This window comes from Periophthalmus magnuspinnatus, chromosome 21 (genome assembly GCF_009829125.3).
Source record: "Periophthalmus magnuspinnatus isolate fPerMag1 chromosome 21, fPerMag1.2.pri, whole genome shotgun sequence".
Classification (NCBI taxonomy): domain Eukaryota; kingdom Metazoa; phylum Chordata; class Actinopteri; order Gobiiformes; family Gobiidae; genus Periophthalmus; species Periophthalmus magnuspinnatus.
In genome coordinates, this window is record NC_047146.1 from 169,417 (window position 1) to 186,908 (window position 17,492).

At 51.9% G+C, this 17,492-nt stretch overlaps 1 protein-coding gene across 1 annotated transcript in view; it reads right to left on the reverse strand.

Annotated features, from left to right (window-relative positions):
• The window catches only part of LOC117389397 (titin-like), a 275,399-nt gene that overhangs the window by 83,157 nt on the left and 174,750 nt on the right, over positions 1-17,492 (reverse strand). Inside the window, exons 149-169 of the mRNA XM_055230696.1 lie at positions 16,667-16,966; positions 16,241-16,359; positions 14,775-14,952; positions 14,193-14,477; positions 13,148-13,441; positions 12,206-12,505; positions 11,918-12,102; positions 9,945-10,074; positions 9,544-9,734; positions 8,801-9,230; positions 8,242-8,547; positions 7,448-7,629; positions 6,346-6,475; positions 6,071-6,222; positions 5,033-5,180; positions 4,106-4,271; positions 2,596-2,747; positions 2,234-2,530; positions 1,701-2,000; positions 912-1,226; positions 686-834 (exon numbers count right to left, since the gene is read on the reverse strand). Coding sequence (XP_055086671.1) covers positions 686-834; positions 912-1,226; positions 1,701-2,000; positions 2,234-2,530; positions 2,596-2,747; positions 4,106-4,271; positions 5,033-5,180; positions 6,071-6,222; positions 6,346-6,475; positions 7,448-7,629; positions 8,242-8,547; positions 8,801-9,230; positions 9,544-9,734; positions 9,945-10,074; positions 11,918-12,102; positions 12,206-12,505; positions 13,148-13,441; positions 14,193-14,477; positions 14,775-14,952; positions 16,241-16,359; positions 16,667-16,966 — 4,709 coding nt within the window. The remainder of the gene's footprint in view (positions 1-685; positions 835-911; positions 1,227-1,700; positions 2,001-2,233; positions 2,531-2,595; positions 2,748-4,105; positions 4,272-5,032; positions 5,181-6,070; positions 6,223-6,345; positions 6,476-7,447; positions 7,630-8,241; positions 8,548-8,800; positions 9,231-9,543; positions 9,735-9,944; positions 10,075-11,917; positions 12,103-12,205; positions 12,506-13,147; positions 13,442-14,192; positions 14,478-14,774; positions 14,953-16,240; positions 16,360-16,666; positions 16,967-17,492) is intronic.

Genomic DNA, 17,492 nt, shown 5'->3' on the forward strand with positions numbered 1-17,492 from the left:
GGACTAAACCAGGACTAGACCAGGACTAGACCAGGACGAAACTGGGACTAAACCAAGACTAAACCAGGACTAAACTGGGACTAAACCAGGACTAGACCAGGACTAAACTGGGACTAAACCAGGACTAAACCAGGACTAAACTGGGACTAAACTGGGACTAAACCAGGACTAAACTGGGACTAAACCAGGACTAAACCGGGACTAAACCAGGACTAAACCAGGACTAAAGTGGGACTAAACCAGGACTAGACCAGGACTAGACCAGGACGAAACTGGGACTAAACCAGGACTAAACCAGGACTAAACTGGGACTAAACTGGGACTAAACCAGGACTAGACCAGGACTAAACCGGGACTAAACTGGGACTAAACCAGGACCAGACCAGGACTAGACCAGGACCAGACCAGGACTAGACCAGGACTAGACCAGGACTAGACCGGGACTAGACCAGGACTAAACTGGGTCTAAACCAGGACTAAACTGGGACTAAACCAGGACCATACCAGGACTAGACCAGGACCAGACCAGGACTAGACCAGGACTAGACCAGGACTAGACCAGGACCAGACCAGGACTAGACCAGGACCAGACCAGGACTAGACCAGGACTAGACCAGGACTAGACCAGGACCAGACCAGGACTAGACCAGGACTAGACCAGGACTAGACCAGGACTTGTACAGACCTTGACCCAGGCCTCAGTGCCCTCCTCTTTGTACTCCACCCAGTAGCCCATGATCTTGGACCCTCCATCTTTCAGGGGTGGGATCCATTCCAGGTCCACTGTGGATTTGGTCCAATCAGAGACCTTGGGTGTGGGCGGAGAGGGCGGGGCTAGAGAGAGAAGGGAGATGATTGGTCAGCGAGTGCCGGTGCTGTATTATCATCGGTCGTGTCACAGTGGCACTCACAGATGGGGTCGCGTGCGAACACCGGGTCGGTGAGTGGGCTCGGCAGCCCGGGTCCGGCGGCGTTGAGGGCGGTGACTCTGAACAGATACTGTGACCCTTCGATGAGGCCGGTGACGCAGAAGCTCTCGCCCATTCCCATAGGCCGGATGGGCTCCCGGGTCACGCGTGTCCAACGTTTACCCGTCGTCTCCTTACGCTCCAGCCAGTACCCCGTGATGGGCGAGCCGCCATCGTCCTCTGGCTCCTCCCAGTTCACCGTCATCGAATCCAACGTCACCCCGGTAACAGTGGGCTTCTCCACCTGACCAGGGGGCACTGAAAGAGACAGGGTCAGAACAGGACTAAACCAGGTCTAAACCAGGTCTAAACCAGGTCTAAACCAGGTCTAAACCAGGTCTAAACCAGGACTAAACCAGGTCTAAACCAGGTCTAAACCAGGACTAAACCAGGACTAAACCAGGACTAAACCAGGACTAAACCAGGTCTAAACCAGGTCTAAACCAGGTCTAAACCAGGACTAAACCAGGTCTAAACCAGGTCTAAACCAGGACTAAACCAGGTCTAAACCAGGTCTAAACCAGGACCAAACCAGGTCTAAACCAGGACTAAACCAGGTCTAAACCCGGACTAAACAAAGACTAAACCAGGACTAAACCAGGTCTAAACCAGGACTAAACCAGGTCTAAACCAGGACTAAACCAGGTCTAAACCCGGACTAAACAAAGACTAAACCAGGTCTAAACCAGGACTAAACCAGGTCTAAACCAGGTCTAAACCAGGTCTACTCACAGCAGATGTTGCGTGCCACTTCGGGCTCTGAGTCCAGCGGCTCTCCGACACCATACTTGTTCTGGGCCATGATCCTGAAGACGTACTCGTGACCTTCCATCAGGCTCTCGACGGTCCAGATCCGCTCTTTGGGCTCGCTCGTCACGGGGACCCAGGTCTTACGGTTTGCCACACGACGCCAGATCACGTAGTTTGTGAGTTTAGAGCCGCCGTCGTCTTTGGGAGGCAGCCATGACAGTGTGATCTTCTCAGCGCCGATCTCCTCGAATTTAATGGGAGCGGAGGGAGGACCGGGCCGGCCTGAGGAGAGGATTATGGGTAAGTATTGAGTAAATTAGGGGATATCGATACTTAAAGCCAAAGTATCGGTATCGGAGCTGACAAAACTGGATCTGTGCAGCTGTAGTGTAAATATGCTGAACCAGGACTAGACCAGGACTCAGACCAGGACTCAGACCAGGACTCAGACCAGGACTCAGACCAGGACTCAGACCAGGACTCAGACCAGGACTCAGACCAGGACCAGGACTCACCCATGACATTGAGCCTCATCTCCTTGGAGGCCTTGCCCAGGCTGTTGGAGGCGTGTAGGGTGTAGAGGCCGGTGTCTGCGCGGATGGCTCTCTGGATGAGCAGTGTGCACGTGTCATCGGACACCATTTTGTTTATGTTCTCGTCGTATTGGACCTCGGACTTCAGGTCGGGTTTGTGAGGCGGAGCCTTGAACCAGGTCAGAGTCGGGAACGGACACCCACGGATCTTTGCCACGATCCGGATCTCCTGACCCTGCTCGGACTCCAGGAACTCCTCCAGCTCGATGGACGGGGCACCTGAGGCAGACTGGGATTAGACTAGGTCTGGACATGGACTAAACCAGGACTAAAACAGGACTCACATGTCTGGTCCTGGATAAGGATGGGTCCGACGGTGGTGGAGGGGCGGCTGGGTCCGGCCTGGTTGTACGCGGTCACTCTAAACTCGTACTCGTCGCCTTCCTTCAAATCCTCCACCTTGAAGTGAGTGGCCTCCACGTCTCTACGGTTACACCTGAAAACAACCGGTTTATTTACCTGAGGCCGGGCTACAACGACCAATCACAAACTGAGACAGTGTGATGTCACCCACAGCTTCAAATGAAGCTCATCGAGGCTAGCAGTTATAGCGGCTAATCAGGTAATGCCCCTTCCTGCCCGGAGACAGGGCGGACACTTAGCGCTGTCAATCAAACACATTGCTAACGCTAGTGGAAGCCACCTCGGGGAAAGAAGACGCCTGATTGGTCCAGGCATCTTCTTTCCAGAAGATCCAGGTACCAGGGCCAGGATCCTGTCAAAACTATTTAACTAGAGGTTGTTTTGATCGCTTACCTCCTCAGGTATAATTATAGATTTATTTACAGGTGTAGTTACAGGTGTAGTTACAGGTGTAGTTACAGGTGTATTTACAGGTGGAGTTACAGGTGGAGTTACAGGTGGAGTTACAGGCGTAGTTACAGGTGTAGTTACAGGCGTATTTGCAGGCGTAGTTACAGGTGTATTTGCAGGTGTAGTTACAGGTGTATTTGCAGGTGTAGTTACAGGTGTATTTGCAGGTGTAGTTACAGGTGTAGTTACAGGTGTATTTGCAGGTGTATTTACAGGTGTAGTTACAGGTGTAGTTACAGGCGTAGTTACAGGTGTATTTGCAGGTGTAGTTACAGGTGTATTTGCAGGTGTAGTTACAGGTGTATTTGCAGGTGTAGTTACAGGTGTATTTGCAGGTGTATTTACAGGTGTAGTTACAGGTGTATTTACAGGTGTATTTACAGGTGTAGTTACAGGTGTATTTGCAGGTGTAGTTACAGGTGTATTTGCAGGTGTAGTTACAGGTGTATTTGCAGGTGTAGTTACAGGTGTATTTGCAGGTGTATTTACAGGTGTATTTACAGGTGTATTTACAGGTGTAGTTACAGGTGTATTTGCAGGTGCAGGTGTAGTTACAGGTGTATTTGCAGGTGTAGTTACAGGTGTATTTGCAGGTGTAGTTACAGGTGTATTTGCAGGTGTAGTTACAGGTGTATTTGCAGGTGTATTTACAGGTGTATTTACAGGTGTATTTACAGGTGTATTTACAGGTGTAGTTACAGGTGTATTTGCAGGTGCAGGTGTAGTTACAGGTGTATTTGCAGGTGCAGGTGTAGTTACAGGTGTATTTGCAGGTGTATTTACAGGTGTATTTGCAGGTGTATTTACAGGTGTAGTTACAGGTGTATTTGCAGGTGCAGGTGTAGTTACAGGTGTAGTTACAGGTGTATTTGCAGGTGCAGGTGTAGTTACAGGTGTATTTGCAGGTGCAGGTGTAGTTACAGGTGTAGTTACAGGTGTATTTGCAGGTGTATTTACAGGTGTAGTTACAGGTGTAGTTACCTCATCCACCCCTCCTTCTGCGAGCCGCTGGCGTCCCAGCACAGCAGGTCGACGCTGTAGTGAGTGACCGGGGCTCCTCCGTCGTTCTTGGGGGCCTTCCAGGTCAGAGACACCACGCCCTTCTTAACACCCACGATCTTCAGGCGAGTGGGCGGGTCCGGCGGATCTGAGGGGGCAGGGGGTGGAGCTTAGACAGGTATACAAATATCACACTAGAATATGACCCAGTCTAGACTTCAGCTCTAGGACCGGACCAGGACCGGACCAGGACCGGACCAAATGTTCCAAATGCAGCTGCTGGGCCAGGGTTAGCTTTAGCTTTATCTTTGTGGAGCTGGTTCGTATGACACATGTCCCGTGTGCTGGCCTCTTTTTACTGCTTTTTAGTTTATTATTGCCCTTTGTCTTTGCACACTCCAGTCTGAGCCCTCAGGTCTGAGCCCTCAGGTCTGAGCCCTCAGGTCTGAGCCCTCAGGTCTGAGCCCTCAGGTCTGAGCCCTCAGGTCTGAGCCCTCAGGTCTGAGCCCTCAGGTCTGAGCCCTCAGGTCTGACCAGTGTCTGGTGGACTGACCCCAGTGGAGACTTAAGACCAGAGGACACAGAGACAGAGAACGTTCTCCAGAGCAGAGCCCAAACTGTGGAGTTCTCCCTGTGAGCATTAGAACACCTTCATCTGGAGTGAACAGTGTTTTGCATCGACTTTGACACAGATGTTTGTGTTCTGCTGAGTTTTCTTGTTGTGTTACTCTGCTGTTTTATTTATTTACATTTCTCTTCTGAATTATCTGGGTCATATTTGATCTTGTGCAGCTCTGACGCAGTGACAGCCGTTTGAAAATGTGTTTTGGAAATAAACTTGACCTGGTCTAGTTTTGGTCTAGCATGGTTCTGGTTCTGGTCTAGTTCTGAGGTTCTAGGTGGACTTACGGATGGGGTCTCTGGCTCGGGTTCCATCGGGAGTCTCGGTGTAAGGTCCAAACCCAAAGCGGTTCTCGGCCTTGATCCTGAAGATGTACTCCTGTCCGTCGATCAGGTCCGGTACCACCAGAGACTGTGCCGAACAGGTCGGGTTTACCTGCACCACAGGGACCCGTGTTAGTCTGGATCAGATCCAAGCTTAGTCTCACTGCGTCCAGGTCTATAGAGTCCTGGTTTAGTCCTGGTGTAGTCCTGGTTTAGTCCTGGTTTAGTCCTGGTTTAGTCCTGGTTCAGTCCTGGTTTAGTTCTACCTTGGTCCTGGTTAGTCCTGGTTTAGTCCTGGTTTAGTCCTGGTTTAGTCCTGGTTCAGTTCTGGTTTAGTCCTGGTTCAGTCCCGGTTTAGTCCTCGTTCAGTCCTTGTTCAGTCCTCGTTCAGTCCTGGTTTAGTCCTGGTTTAGTCCTGGTTCAGTTCTGGTTTAGTCCTGGTTCAGTCCCGGTTTAGTCCTCGTTCAGTCCTTGTTCAGTCCTTGTTCAGTCCTCGTTCAGTCCTGGTTTAGTCCTGGTTTAGTCCTGGTTTAGTCCTGGTTCAGTCCTTGTTCAGTCCTGGTTTAGTCCTGGTTCAGTCCTCGTTCAGTCCTCGTTCAGTCCTGGTTTAGTCCTGGTTCAGTCCTGGTTTAGTCCTGGTTCAGTCCTCGTTCAGTCCTCGTTCAGTCCTGGTTTAGTCCTGGTTCAGTCCTGGTTTAGTCCTGGTTTAGTCCTCGTTCAGTCCTCGTTCAGTCCTGGTTTAGTCCTGGTTTAGTCCTGGTTTAGTCCTGGTTTAGTCCTGGTTCAGTCCTCGTTCAGTCCTCGTTCAGTCCTCGTTCAGTCCTGGTTTAGTCCTGGTTCAGTCCTGGTTTAGTCCTGGTTTAGTCCTCGTTCAGTCCTCGTTCAGTCCTCGTTCAGTCCTGGTTTAGTCCTGGTTTAGTCCTGGTTTAGTCCTGGTTTAGTCCTGGTTCAGTCCTGGTTCAGTCCTCGTTCAGTCCTGGTTTAGTCCTGGTTTAGTTCTACCTTGGTCCAGGCCTTGCCGGTGGTAGTCTTCTTCTCGATGAAGTAGCTCTTGATGTGTTCTCCTCCGTCGCTCTCTGGTGGTTTCCAGGTGAGTCTGCAGGTGCCTCGGGTCACATCGCTCACCTTCAGGTCCCGTGGCGCGCCGGGTAGGTCTGGGGTCAGAGGTCAGAGGGAGAGGAGGGTTAAAGACAAGCTTTGGTCTGCACAAATACAATGTAATCACAAACTAAATCAGATCTAAACCTGGTTTAAACCCGGTCTAGAGCAGGACTCACCGAGCACATTGACCCGGACCTTCAGGACCTTGTGTCCAGCTGGACTCTCAGCGTTGATGATGTAACGCCCGGTGTGACACATCTGAGACTCTGAGATCACCACCTCTGTCGACGTGTCCGAAGTGTAGACCTGAGAAGATCAGAACCGGATAAGAACCAGACCAGAACCGGGTCAAACCAGCCTAAAGCAGGACTAAAGCAGGGAGAAACCAGGACCAAACCAGGACTAAAGCAGGACTAAAGCAGGACTAAAGCAGGACTAAAGCAGGACTAAACCAGGGAGAAACCAGGACTAAAGCAGGACTAAACCAGGACTAAACCAGGACTAAACCAGGACTAAAGCAGGACTAAAGCAGGACTAAAGCAGGACTAAAGCAGGACTAAAGCAGGACTAAACCAGGACTAAACCAGGACTAAAGCAGGACTAAACCAGGGAGAAACCAGGACTAAACCAGGACTAAAGCAGGACTAAACCAGGGAGAAACCAGGACTAAACCAGGACTAAAGCAGGACTAAAGCAGGGAGAAACCAGGACTAAACCAGGACTAAAGCAGGGAGAAACCAGGACCAAACCAGGACTAAACCAGGACTAAAGCAGGGAGAAACCAGGACCAAACCAGGACTAAACCAGGACTAAAGCAGGACTAAACCAGGACTAAAGCAGGACTAAACCAGGGAGAAACCAGGACTAAAGCAGGACTAAAGCAGGACTAAACCAGGACTAAACCAGGACTAAACCAGGACTAAAGCAGGACTAAAGCAGGGAGAAACCAGGACTAAACCAGGACTAAACCAGGACTAAAGCAGGACTAAAGCAGGGAGAAACCAGGACTAAACCAGGACTAAACCAGGACTAAAGCAGGACTAAACCAGGACTAAACCAGGGAGAAACCAGGACTAAAGCAGGACTAAACCAGGACTAAAGCAGGACTAAACCAGGGAGAAACCAGGACTAAACCAGGACTAAACCAGGGAGAAACCAGGACTAAAGCAGGACTAAACCAGGACTAAACCAGGGAGAAACCAGGACTAAACCAGGACTAAAGCAGGACTAAACCAGGACTAAACCAGGACTAAACCAGGACTAAACCAGGACTCTGACCTCGGCATCCAGGGGCAGCGTGTGTCTCTCGTTCTTCTTATCAGTCTCAGCTGCTCCATCGTAGTTCCAGGTGATGCTGGGTAGGGGGCGCCCTCTCACAGACACCGGGATCTGCAGCATTGTCCCGGCGCGAGTGTTCAAGAGGTCATTAGCGCTGAGGTCAAGGGTCAGTGAAGGCTCGACTGGGATAAAGAGAGAGCAGGGTTAAACCAGGTCTGGTCCAGACCAGGTCCAGACCAGGTCCAGACCAGGTCCAGACCAGGTCCAGACCAGGTCTGTGTCCATATGTCTTCCCAGCCCCTCCCACTTTATCAGACTCGAGCTTCATTCACAGATTCACTCTCGGGTCACTGCACTCAGGTCATGTGACAGCTGGAGCTAAAGGCTAACGCTAGCTCCATTCCACCATAAGGCTTTACTTTAGGGTTTTATTTATGATCAGGATGTGAGATGAACCAGAGCTTCATCTTTAGGGTTTTATTTATGATCAGGATGTGAGATGAACCAGAGCTTCATCTTTAGGGTTTTATTTATGATCAGGATGTGAGATGAACCAGAGCTTCATCTGCTTCAGTCGTGTTGTGTCCAGTTAAAGACCTGTCTCTGTCCACTGGGGATTTTATGACTCTCCCAGTGCATTGTGGTCTATACTGACCCCTAGTGACCAGAGCTGGACACGACTTTTCAAGGTGCATTATGGACTATTTTTTCACTCACTGGACACTGAGAGACCCCTGTGTGAGCCTGAAACAGCGCCCCCTGTAGGAGAGTGTGGACATTCAGACTGTACTCACTGAGGATGTCCTGGACCATTACGTCCTTGGTGACGGCGGGCTCGGACAGCCCAGCCGAGTTCACGGCGTACACTTTGAAGCGGGCTTTGCGGTTTTCCCGGAGGTTAGGGACGGTGAAGTCGGTGACGATGTGCGGTTTGTCAGGAGAGGTCAGGCGCTTCCACTCGGCCATGCCCTCCTCATGAGCCTCGATCACGTAACCCTTCACCGGAGCTCCTCCATCCTTCTCTGGAGGACTCCAGCTCAGACTGACGGACGACTTGGTCTTGTCCCGCACCTGGAGGTCCACAGGGGGCCCGGGCGGGTCTGTGGAGGGGCAGAGGTCAGAGGTCATCATACTGTGTCTGTCATAGGGCTGTGGGCAGCTCAATTCAGGAGAGTATCATAATCTGATATGTTATAGAAATAATGTCACTCTGTGGTACTCAGTACTCACAGTACTATAGTACTATAGTACTATATTATCACAATGATATGACACAGTGACTTTCTCTACTCTGTAGGACTCTAACTATAAGGCTGCAGTATAATATGAAGTACTGCAGTATAAAGTACTCACTGCAGGGGTCCAGGGCAAAGCGGCACTGCGTGCCCTCACTCGGGGGTCCCACCCCGGCGGCGTTCTGCGCGGCGACTCTAAACTGGTACTCTGTACCCTCGATGAGGCGCAGGACGGTGTACTGCAGGCCTCTGACCGCAGGTTTGGTGACCGGACAGCGGTTGACCCGTCCCCAGTACACGGCGCCTCGTTCTCTCTTCTCCAGCCAGTAGCCCTGGATCGTGGAGCCTCCGTTCTCCAGCGGCGGCTCCCAGGTCACCGTCATGGTGGTGGCGGTGGCGGCGATGATCTTCGGGTTTCTGGGAGGTCCCGGAAGTCCGAACGGATCCCGGAGCTGCACCTTCTCCGACTCGCAGCCGTCGCTCACGCCATATTTGTTCTCTGCTTTGATCCTGAACTGATACTGTCCATTAAAGTCCAGTTTGTACACCTGCGGAGGACACGTGTTATTAAAACACTTCAGCGGAAACATAGACCTCCGCCATGTTCATCAGATTATGTAAATATTTATATCTACACACATGTTATGCACATGTTATGCACATGTTATACACATGTTTTACACATGTTTTACACATGTTTTACACATGTTTTACACATGTTTTACACATGTTATACACATGTTTTACACATGTTTTACACATGTTATACACATGTTATACACATGTTTTACACATGTTTTACACATGTTTTACACATGTTATACACGTGTTATACACATGTTTTACTGCGACTGTTCTTACGCCGTATCTGCGGTCGATCAGGTTGATCGTCAGAACTTCGTAGTCGGACTTCTTCTTACTGGCGTCTCGTCTCTCTATGATGTAATTGGTGATGTCAGAGCCGCCGTTGTCCTCGGGTGCGTCCCAGGTCAGATAACACGAGTCCGAACGTACGTCCGAAATCACAATGTTTCTGGGAGGGAGGGGCCGGTCTGAGAGGGAAGGGTCAAACAAACGAAACAGGATTAAATCAGGTCTAAACCGGGTCTAAACCGGGACTAAACCAGGACTAAACCGGGTATAAACCGGGTCTAAACTGGGTCTAAACTGGGTCTAAACTGGGTCTAAACTGGGTCTAAACCAGGACTGAACCAGGACTGAACCAGGTCTAAACCAGGTCTAAACCGTCCCGCGGGTCTTACCCAGCACGTCGACGAGGATGGTGTGCGTGGCGTTGCCGTAAATGTTCTCGGCGTACAGTTTGTAGTTTCCTTTGTCCTGGCGCACAGACTGAGGGATGGAGATCCTAGTCCTCAGAGTGGTGCGGTCCACCTACAGGACAGGAGAGGAACTACAGTCACTGAGGGGCCTCAAAGCCAATGGAACAACACCCCGATGTGAGGTACTCTCTGATTAACCCTCCTCCTCCTCTGTACCTCCTCTCTACTTCACCGTCATCCTCTCCTCCTCCTCAGTGTCAGTCATGTGTGTAGACTCTCTCCTCCTCCTCTGTACCTCATCCTTCTCTGCTCCTCCTCTGCTGCTGCTCCTCCTCTCCTCCTCCTCCTCTGCTCCTCCTCCTCTCCCCCTCAGTGTCAGTCATGTGTGTAGTAGTCATCACGCTCTATCTCCTCCTCCTCTGTACCTCATCCTTCTCTGCTCCTCCTCTGCTGCTGCTCCTCCTCTCCTCCTCCTCCTCTCCTCCTCCTCCTCCTCCTCTCCTCCTCAGTGTCATGTCTGTAGTAGTCATCATGCTCCATCTCCTCCTCCTCTGTACCTCATCCTCCTCTCCTCCTCCTCTGTACCTCACCATCCTCTTCTGCTCCTCCTCTGTACCTCACCATCCTATTCTCCTCCTCCTCCTCTCCTCCTCAGTGTCATGTCTGTCGTAGTCATCATGCTCCATCTCCTCCTCTCCTCCTCCTCCTCTCCTCCTCGTCCTCTCCTCCTCAGTGTCAGTCATGTGTGTAGTAGTCATCATGCTCCATCTCTTCCTCTCCTCCTCTCCTCCTCCTCAGTGTCATGTCTGTAGTAGTCATCGTGCTCCCTCTCTTCCTCTCTTCCTCTCCTCCTCCTCCTCTCCTCCTCAGTGTCAGTCATGTGTGTAGTAGTCATCATGCTCCATCTCTTCCTCTCCTCCTCTCCTCCTCCTCAGTGTCATGTCTGTAGTAGTCATCGTGCTCCCTCTCTTCCTCTCTTCCTCTCCTCCTCCTCCTCTCCTCCTCAGTGTCAGTCATGTGTGTAGTAGTCATCGTGCTCCCTCTCTTCCTCTCTTCCTCTCCTCCTCCTCCTCTCCTCCTCAGTGTCAGTCATGTGTGTAGTAGTCATCATGCTCCATCTCTTCCTCTCCTCCTCCTCTCCTCCTCCTCAGTGTCATGTCTGTAGTAGTCATCGTGCTCCCTCTCTTCCTCTCTTCCTCTCCTCCTCCTCCTCTCCTCCTCAGTGTCAGTCATGTGTGTAGTAGTCATCATGCTCCATCTCTTCCTCTCCTCCTCTCCTCCTCCTCAGTGTCATGTCTGTAGTAGTCCATCGTGCTCCCTCTCTTCCTCTCTTCCTCTCCTCCTCCTCCTCTCCTCCTCAGTGTCAGTCATGTGTGTAGTAGTCATCGTGCTCCCTCTCTTCCTCTCTTCCTCTCCTCCTCCTCCTCTCCTCCTCAGTGTCAGTCATGTGTGTAGTAGTCATCATGCTCCATCTCTTCCTCTCCTCCTCCTCTCCTCCTCCTCAGTGTCATGTCTGTAGTAGTCATCGTGCTCCCTCTCTTCCTCTCTTCCTCTCCTCCTCCTCCTCTCCTCCTCAGTGTCAGTCATGTGTGTAGTAGTCATCGTGCTCCCTCTCTTCCTCTCTTCCTCTCCTCCTCCTCCTCTCCTCCTCAGTGTCAGTCATGTGTGTAGTAGTCATCATGCTCCATCTCTTCCTCTCCTCCTCCTCTCCTCCTCCTCAGTGTCATGTCTGTAGTAGTCATCGTGCTCCCTCTCTTCCTCTCTTCCTCTCCTCCTCCTCCTCTCCTCCTCAGTGTCAGTCATGTGTGTAGTAGTCATCGTGCTCCCTCTCTTCCTCTCCTCCTCCTCCTCTCCTCCTCAGTGTCATGTCTGTAGTAGTCATCGTGCTCCCTCTCTTCCTCTCTTCCTCTCCTCCTCCTCCTCTCCTCCTCAGTAGTCATCGTGCTTAGCCCCACCTCCTCCGACTCCATAGTCATCCTCTCGTCTTCGGGCTTGACCTCGACGGGCACGTCGTCTCTGAACCAGGTGAAGGTCGGCAGAGGAAGACCTTTGACCTCGGCGGGCAGGTCCACAGCGCCCCCTTTACGGATGATCAGGGCATTGCTCTTAAAGAACCGCAGCATCGCAATGGAAGGAGGAACTGAGAACGAGAAGATACAACATCAGACCAGACCGGGACTAGACCGGGACAAGACCAGGACTAAACCAGGACTAAACCCGGTCTGAACCCGGTCTGAACTCACTCTCATCGTCTTGGATCTTGGCGGTGATGGGTTTGCTGGGGTCTCCGTTCCCGACCTCGTTCACAGCCTTGACCCTGAACTGGTACTCCTGCCCCTCGGACAGGTTCTCGATGGTCCCGTGGCATTCGGGGAAGATCTTTCTGTGGGCGACGTCGTACTCGGTGCTGTCCGACCTCATTTTGTCCACGTAGTACCCGATGATGGGACTGCCGCCGTCCGAGCGCGGCGGCTGCCAGGCCAGAGAGATCGTGGTCTTACCCCGGTCAGTGTAGTGCAGCTTCTCAGGGGCGGATGGGGTTCCTACAGGAGAGGAACATCAAACAGGGGTATTAAAGAGGGGTATTAGAGAGGGGTATTAAAGAGGGGGTATTAAAGGGGGGGTATTAAAGAGGCGGTATTAAAGGGGGGGTATTAAAGAGGGGGCATTAAAGAGGAGGTATTAAAGAGGGGGTATTAAAGAGGGGTATTAAAGAGGAGGTATTAAAGAGGGGGTATTTACTTCTACGGGGTATTAACTGTAACATATTTGCTGTAAATCTCATGTTTCCTTTTATTCTTGTGAAAATAATATATTTGCAAATTATTAACATGTTTAATAAGTTTTGTTTTTGCTGCCCTGAGTCTCTCCTCTCTTTGCTCTCTGTGCTAAGCCCCTCCCCCTTCAGAGCACTATCACAATCAGCTGCATCGCACTAATGAAACTACTGCACATCACACCAGGTTTGTCACGTCATAGTGCACAGTTTGTATCATGCTTTTGTATATTTATGGAGGATTGTTGTGTGGAGCATGGGTGATGTAGGCTTGTGGGCGGAGCCTCGTACATGGGTGATGTAGGCTTGTGGGCGGAGCCTCGTACATGGGTGATGTAGGCTTGTGGGCGGAGCCTCGTACAGGATCATACCACTAACCAGACATGTTTTTGATGTTTTTTTTCCTCACCTTTGGGGTCTTCTGCGATGATGGGTCCGAGGTCGGTGGGCACTCCGTCTCCGTACTTGTTGCGTGCAAAGACTCTGAAGTCATAGCTCTCGTTGGCGAGCAGCCCTTGGACGTCGCACTTACAGGACGCCGTGTCGATGGGCTGACGGAACAGCTTCATGTTGGAGTCTTTCCTCAGGACCACGTAGCCCATGATGTCACTGCCGCCATTGTCCAGCGGGTCCTTCCACACCAGCACGATGTTCTTCTTAGTGACCTGCACGGTTTTAAGGTCCACCACTGGCCCGGGCACATCTGAGAGAGAGAGGCGGGGTTAAACAGGTCTAAACCCGGTCTAAGAAGAGACTAAACCTGGTCTAAGACGGGTCTAAACCAGGTCTAAGACGAGACTAAACCCGGTCTAAGATGAGACTAAACCTGGTCTAAGACGGGTCTAAACCAGGTCTAAGACGAGACTAAACCCGGTCTAAGATGAGACTAAACCTGGTCTAAGACGAGACTAAACCCGGTCTAAGATGAGACTAAACCTGGTCTAAGACGAGACTAAACCCGGTCTAAGATGAGACTAAACCTGGTCTAAGATGAGACTAAACCCGGTCTAAGACGAGACTAAACCCGGTCTAAGATGAGACTAAACCTGGTCTAAGACGAGACTAAACCCGGTCTAAGATGAGACTAAACCTGGTCTAAGACGAGACTAAACCCGGTCTAAGACGAGACTAAACCTGGTCGAAGACAGGTCTAAACCAGGTCTAACCGGGTCTAAACCAGGTCTAAACCAGGTCTAAACCGGGTCTAAGACGGATCTAAACGTGGTCAAAACCCGGTCTAAGCTCAGTCTAAACCTGGTCTAAGACGGGTCTAAACCAGGTCTAAACCGGGTCTAAACCAGGTCTAAACCAGGTCTAAACCGGGTCTAAGATGGATCTAAACGTGGTCTAAACCCGGTCTAAGCTCAGTCTAAACCTGGTCTATGACGGGTCTAAACCAGGTCTAAACCGGGTCTAAACCCAGTCTAATCCCAGTCTAAACCGTCTGCTCTCACCCATGACGTCGACACGTGTCTCGGCGCTCTTGCTGCCACTGCTGTTGGTTCCGGTGATGGTGTATTTTCCGTGGTCAGCTCTGGTGGTCACTTTGATGAAGAGGGTGGTGTTTTTGCCTTCGGTCTCCACCTGGACTCTCTCTGGGTCTGGGTCGGTCTCGTCTTTGGTCCATTTGACCGTGGGTTGCGGGCGCCCGGTCACCACGGCGGGCAGACGCAGCGACTCTCCAGCACGAATCATGACACCGTTACGCACGGAGGCGTCCAGTTCCACCAACGGGGACTCTGAGGAGGGAGGGGCAAAAGGGGGTCAGGGGTCGTGAAGGTCAGATTTAGTCACCCTTTGGCTCATTAGCAGTATGCTAGTGTCCCATTAGCATGTCATATTAGTATATTAACATGTCATATTAGCATGTTACATTAGCATGTCGTATTAGCATGCTGTATTAGCATGTCGTATTAGCATGCTGTATTAGCATGTCGTATTAGCATGCTGTATTAGCATGTCGCATTAGCATGTCTGGAGTAAACTATAAACACTTCAGGTTTCACTGGGAGGAGCTTTAGGTCACGTGACCTCACCTTCGGGCTCCTTGACAGTGACCGGGTCGGTGGTTCCTGGTGCTCCGAGTCCGGCCTCGTTCACCGCCATCACTCGGAAGTAATAGTCGGCTCCTTCCGTCAGTCCGGTCGCGGTGAAGGTCAGATCTTTACAGCGGTGCTCAGTGGCACGTTTCCACTCTTTCTCCCCAACAACCATCTGCCATGAGAGAGGAGGGAGTGAGGAGGAGGAGGAGAGGAGGAGAGAGGGAGCGAGGAGAGAAGGAGAGAGGAGGAGAGGAGGGAGTGAGGAGGAGGAGAGAGGGAGCGAGGAGAGAAGGAGAGAGGAGGAGAGAGGAGGAGAGGAGGGAGTGAGGAGGAGGAGGAGAGGAGGAGAGAGGAGGAGAGGAGGGAGTGAGGAGGAGGAGAGAGGGAGCGAGGAGAGAAGGAGAGAGGAGGAGAGGAGGGAGTGAGGAGGAGGAGAGAGGGAGCGAGGAGAGAAGGAGAGAGGAGGAGAGGAGGGAGTGAGGAGGAGGAGAGAGGGAGCGAGGAGAGAAGGAGAGAGGAGGAGAGAGGAGGAGAGGAGGGAGTGAGGAGGAGGAGAGAGGGAACGAGGAGAGAAGGAGAGAGGAGGAGAGGAGGGAGTGAGGAGGAGGAGAGAGGGAGCGAGGAGAGAAGGAGAGAGGAGGAGAGAGGAGGAGAGGAGGGAGTGAGGAGGAGGAGAGAGGGAGCGAGGAGAGAAGGAGAGAGGAGGAGAGGAGGGAGTGAGGAGGAGGAGGAGAGGAGGAGAGAGGGAGCGAGGAGAGAGGAGGAGAGGAGGAAGTGAGGAAAAGGAGGAGAGGAGGAGAGAGGGAGCGAGGAGAGGAGGAGAGAGGAGGAGAGGAGGGAGTGAGGAGGAGGAGGAGAGGAGGAGAGAGGGAGCGAGGAGAGGAGGAGAGAGGAGGAGAGGAGGGAGTGAGGAGGAGAGAGGGAGCGAGGAGAGAAGGAGAGAGGAGGAGAGAGGAGGAGAGGAGGGAGTGAGGAGGAGGAGGAGAGGAGGAGAGAGGGAGTGAGGAGAGAAGGAGAGAGGAGGAGAGGAGGGAGTGAGGAGTAGGAGAGAGGGAGCGAGGAGAGAAGGAGAGAGGAGGAGAGAGGAGGAGAGGAGGAGGAGAGGAGGAGAGAGGGAGCGAGGAGAGAAGGAGAGAGGAGGAGAGGAGGAGGGAGGAGGAGAGGAGGGAGTGAGGAGGAGGAGAGGAGGAGAGAGGGAGCGAGGAGAGAAGGAGAGAGGAGGAGAGGAGGAGGGAGGAGGAGAGGAGGGAGTGAGGAGGAGGAGGAGAGGAGGGAGTGAGAAGAGGAGGAGAGGAGGAAGAGAGGAGGAGAGAGGGAGTGAGGCGAGGAGGAGGAAAGAGGATGGGAGGAGGAGAGAGGAGGAGAGAGGAGGAGAGAGGAGGAGAGAGGGAGTGAGGAGAGGAGGAGGAAAGAGGATGGGAGGAGGAGGAGGAGGAGGAGGAGGAGAGAGGAGGAGGTACCTTATCCACATGGTATCCAGAGATGTCTCCTCCTCCGTTGTACAGAGGAGGTTTCCAGGCCAGAATCACAAAGTCTTTCCCAGTGTCGACCACACGAGGAGAAGGAGGTCCAGGAGGCACTGAGGAGAGACCAGGGTTAGACCAGGACTAAACCAGGACTAAACCAGGACTAAACCAGGACTAGAACAGGACTAAACCAGGACTAAACCAGGACTAAACTAGGACTAGAACAGGACTAAACCAGGACTAGAACAGGACTAAACCAGGACTAGAACAGGACTAAACCAGGACTAAACCAGGACTAAACCAGGACTAGAACAGGACTAAACCAGGACTAAACCAGGACTAAACCAGGACTAAACCAGGACTAAACCAGGACTAAACCAGGACTAAACCAGGAGTAGAACAGGACCCTGGCACACTCACAGATGGCGTCCATGGCGACCGTGCGGTCTGACGGCTCGCTGAACGGTCCGGGGCCGGCTAAGTTCTCCGCACAGACTCTGAAGATGTAGGTCAAACCCTCCTGTAACCCCTGAACTTTGACCTCCAGCGCGTTGAGCAGGGCGCGGTTGACCCGGGTCCAGTGTTTGCTGTTCACCTCCTTCCTCTCGATCCAGTACCCGAGGATGGGGCTGCCGTTGTCTTTGGGCTCGTGCCACGACAGTTTGGCGCTGGACGCGGTGACATCCTGGACACGCGGCGTGTTCGGGGCATCAGGCGGGTCTGAAGAGGGACAGAACGAGGTCTAAAAGAGAACTAAACCAGGTCTAAAGCAGGTCTAAAGGAGAACTAAACCAGGTCTAAAGGAGAACTAAACCAGGTCTAAAGGAGAACTAAACCAGGTCTAAAGCAGGTCTAAAGCAGGACTAAAGGAGAACTAAACCAGGTCTAAAGGAGAACTAAACCAGGTCTAAAGCAGGTCTAAAGGAGAACTAAACCAGGTCTAAAGCAGGACTAAAGCAGGTCTAAAGCAGGACTAAAGCAGGTCTAAACCAGGTCTAAAGGAGAACTAAACCAGGTCTAAAGCAGGTCTAAACCAGGTCTAAAGCAGGACTAAAGCAGGTCTAAACCAGGTCTAAACCAGGTCTAAAGCAGGACTAAACCAGGACTAAACCAGGTCTAAAGGAGAACTAAACCAGGTCTAAAGCAGGTCTAAACCAGGTCTAAAGCAGGACTAAACCAGGACTAAACCAGGTCTAAAGCAGGTCTAAAGGAGAACTAAACCAGGTCTAAAGGAGAACTAAACCAG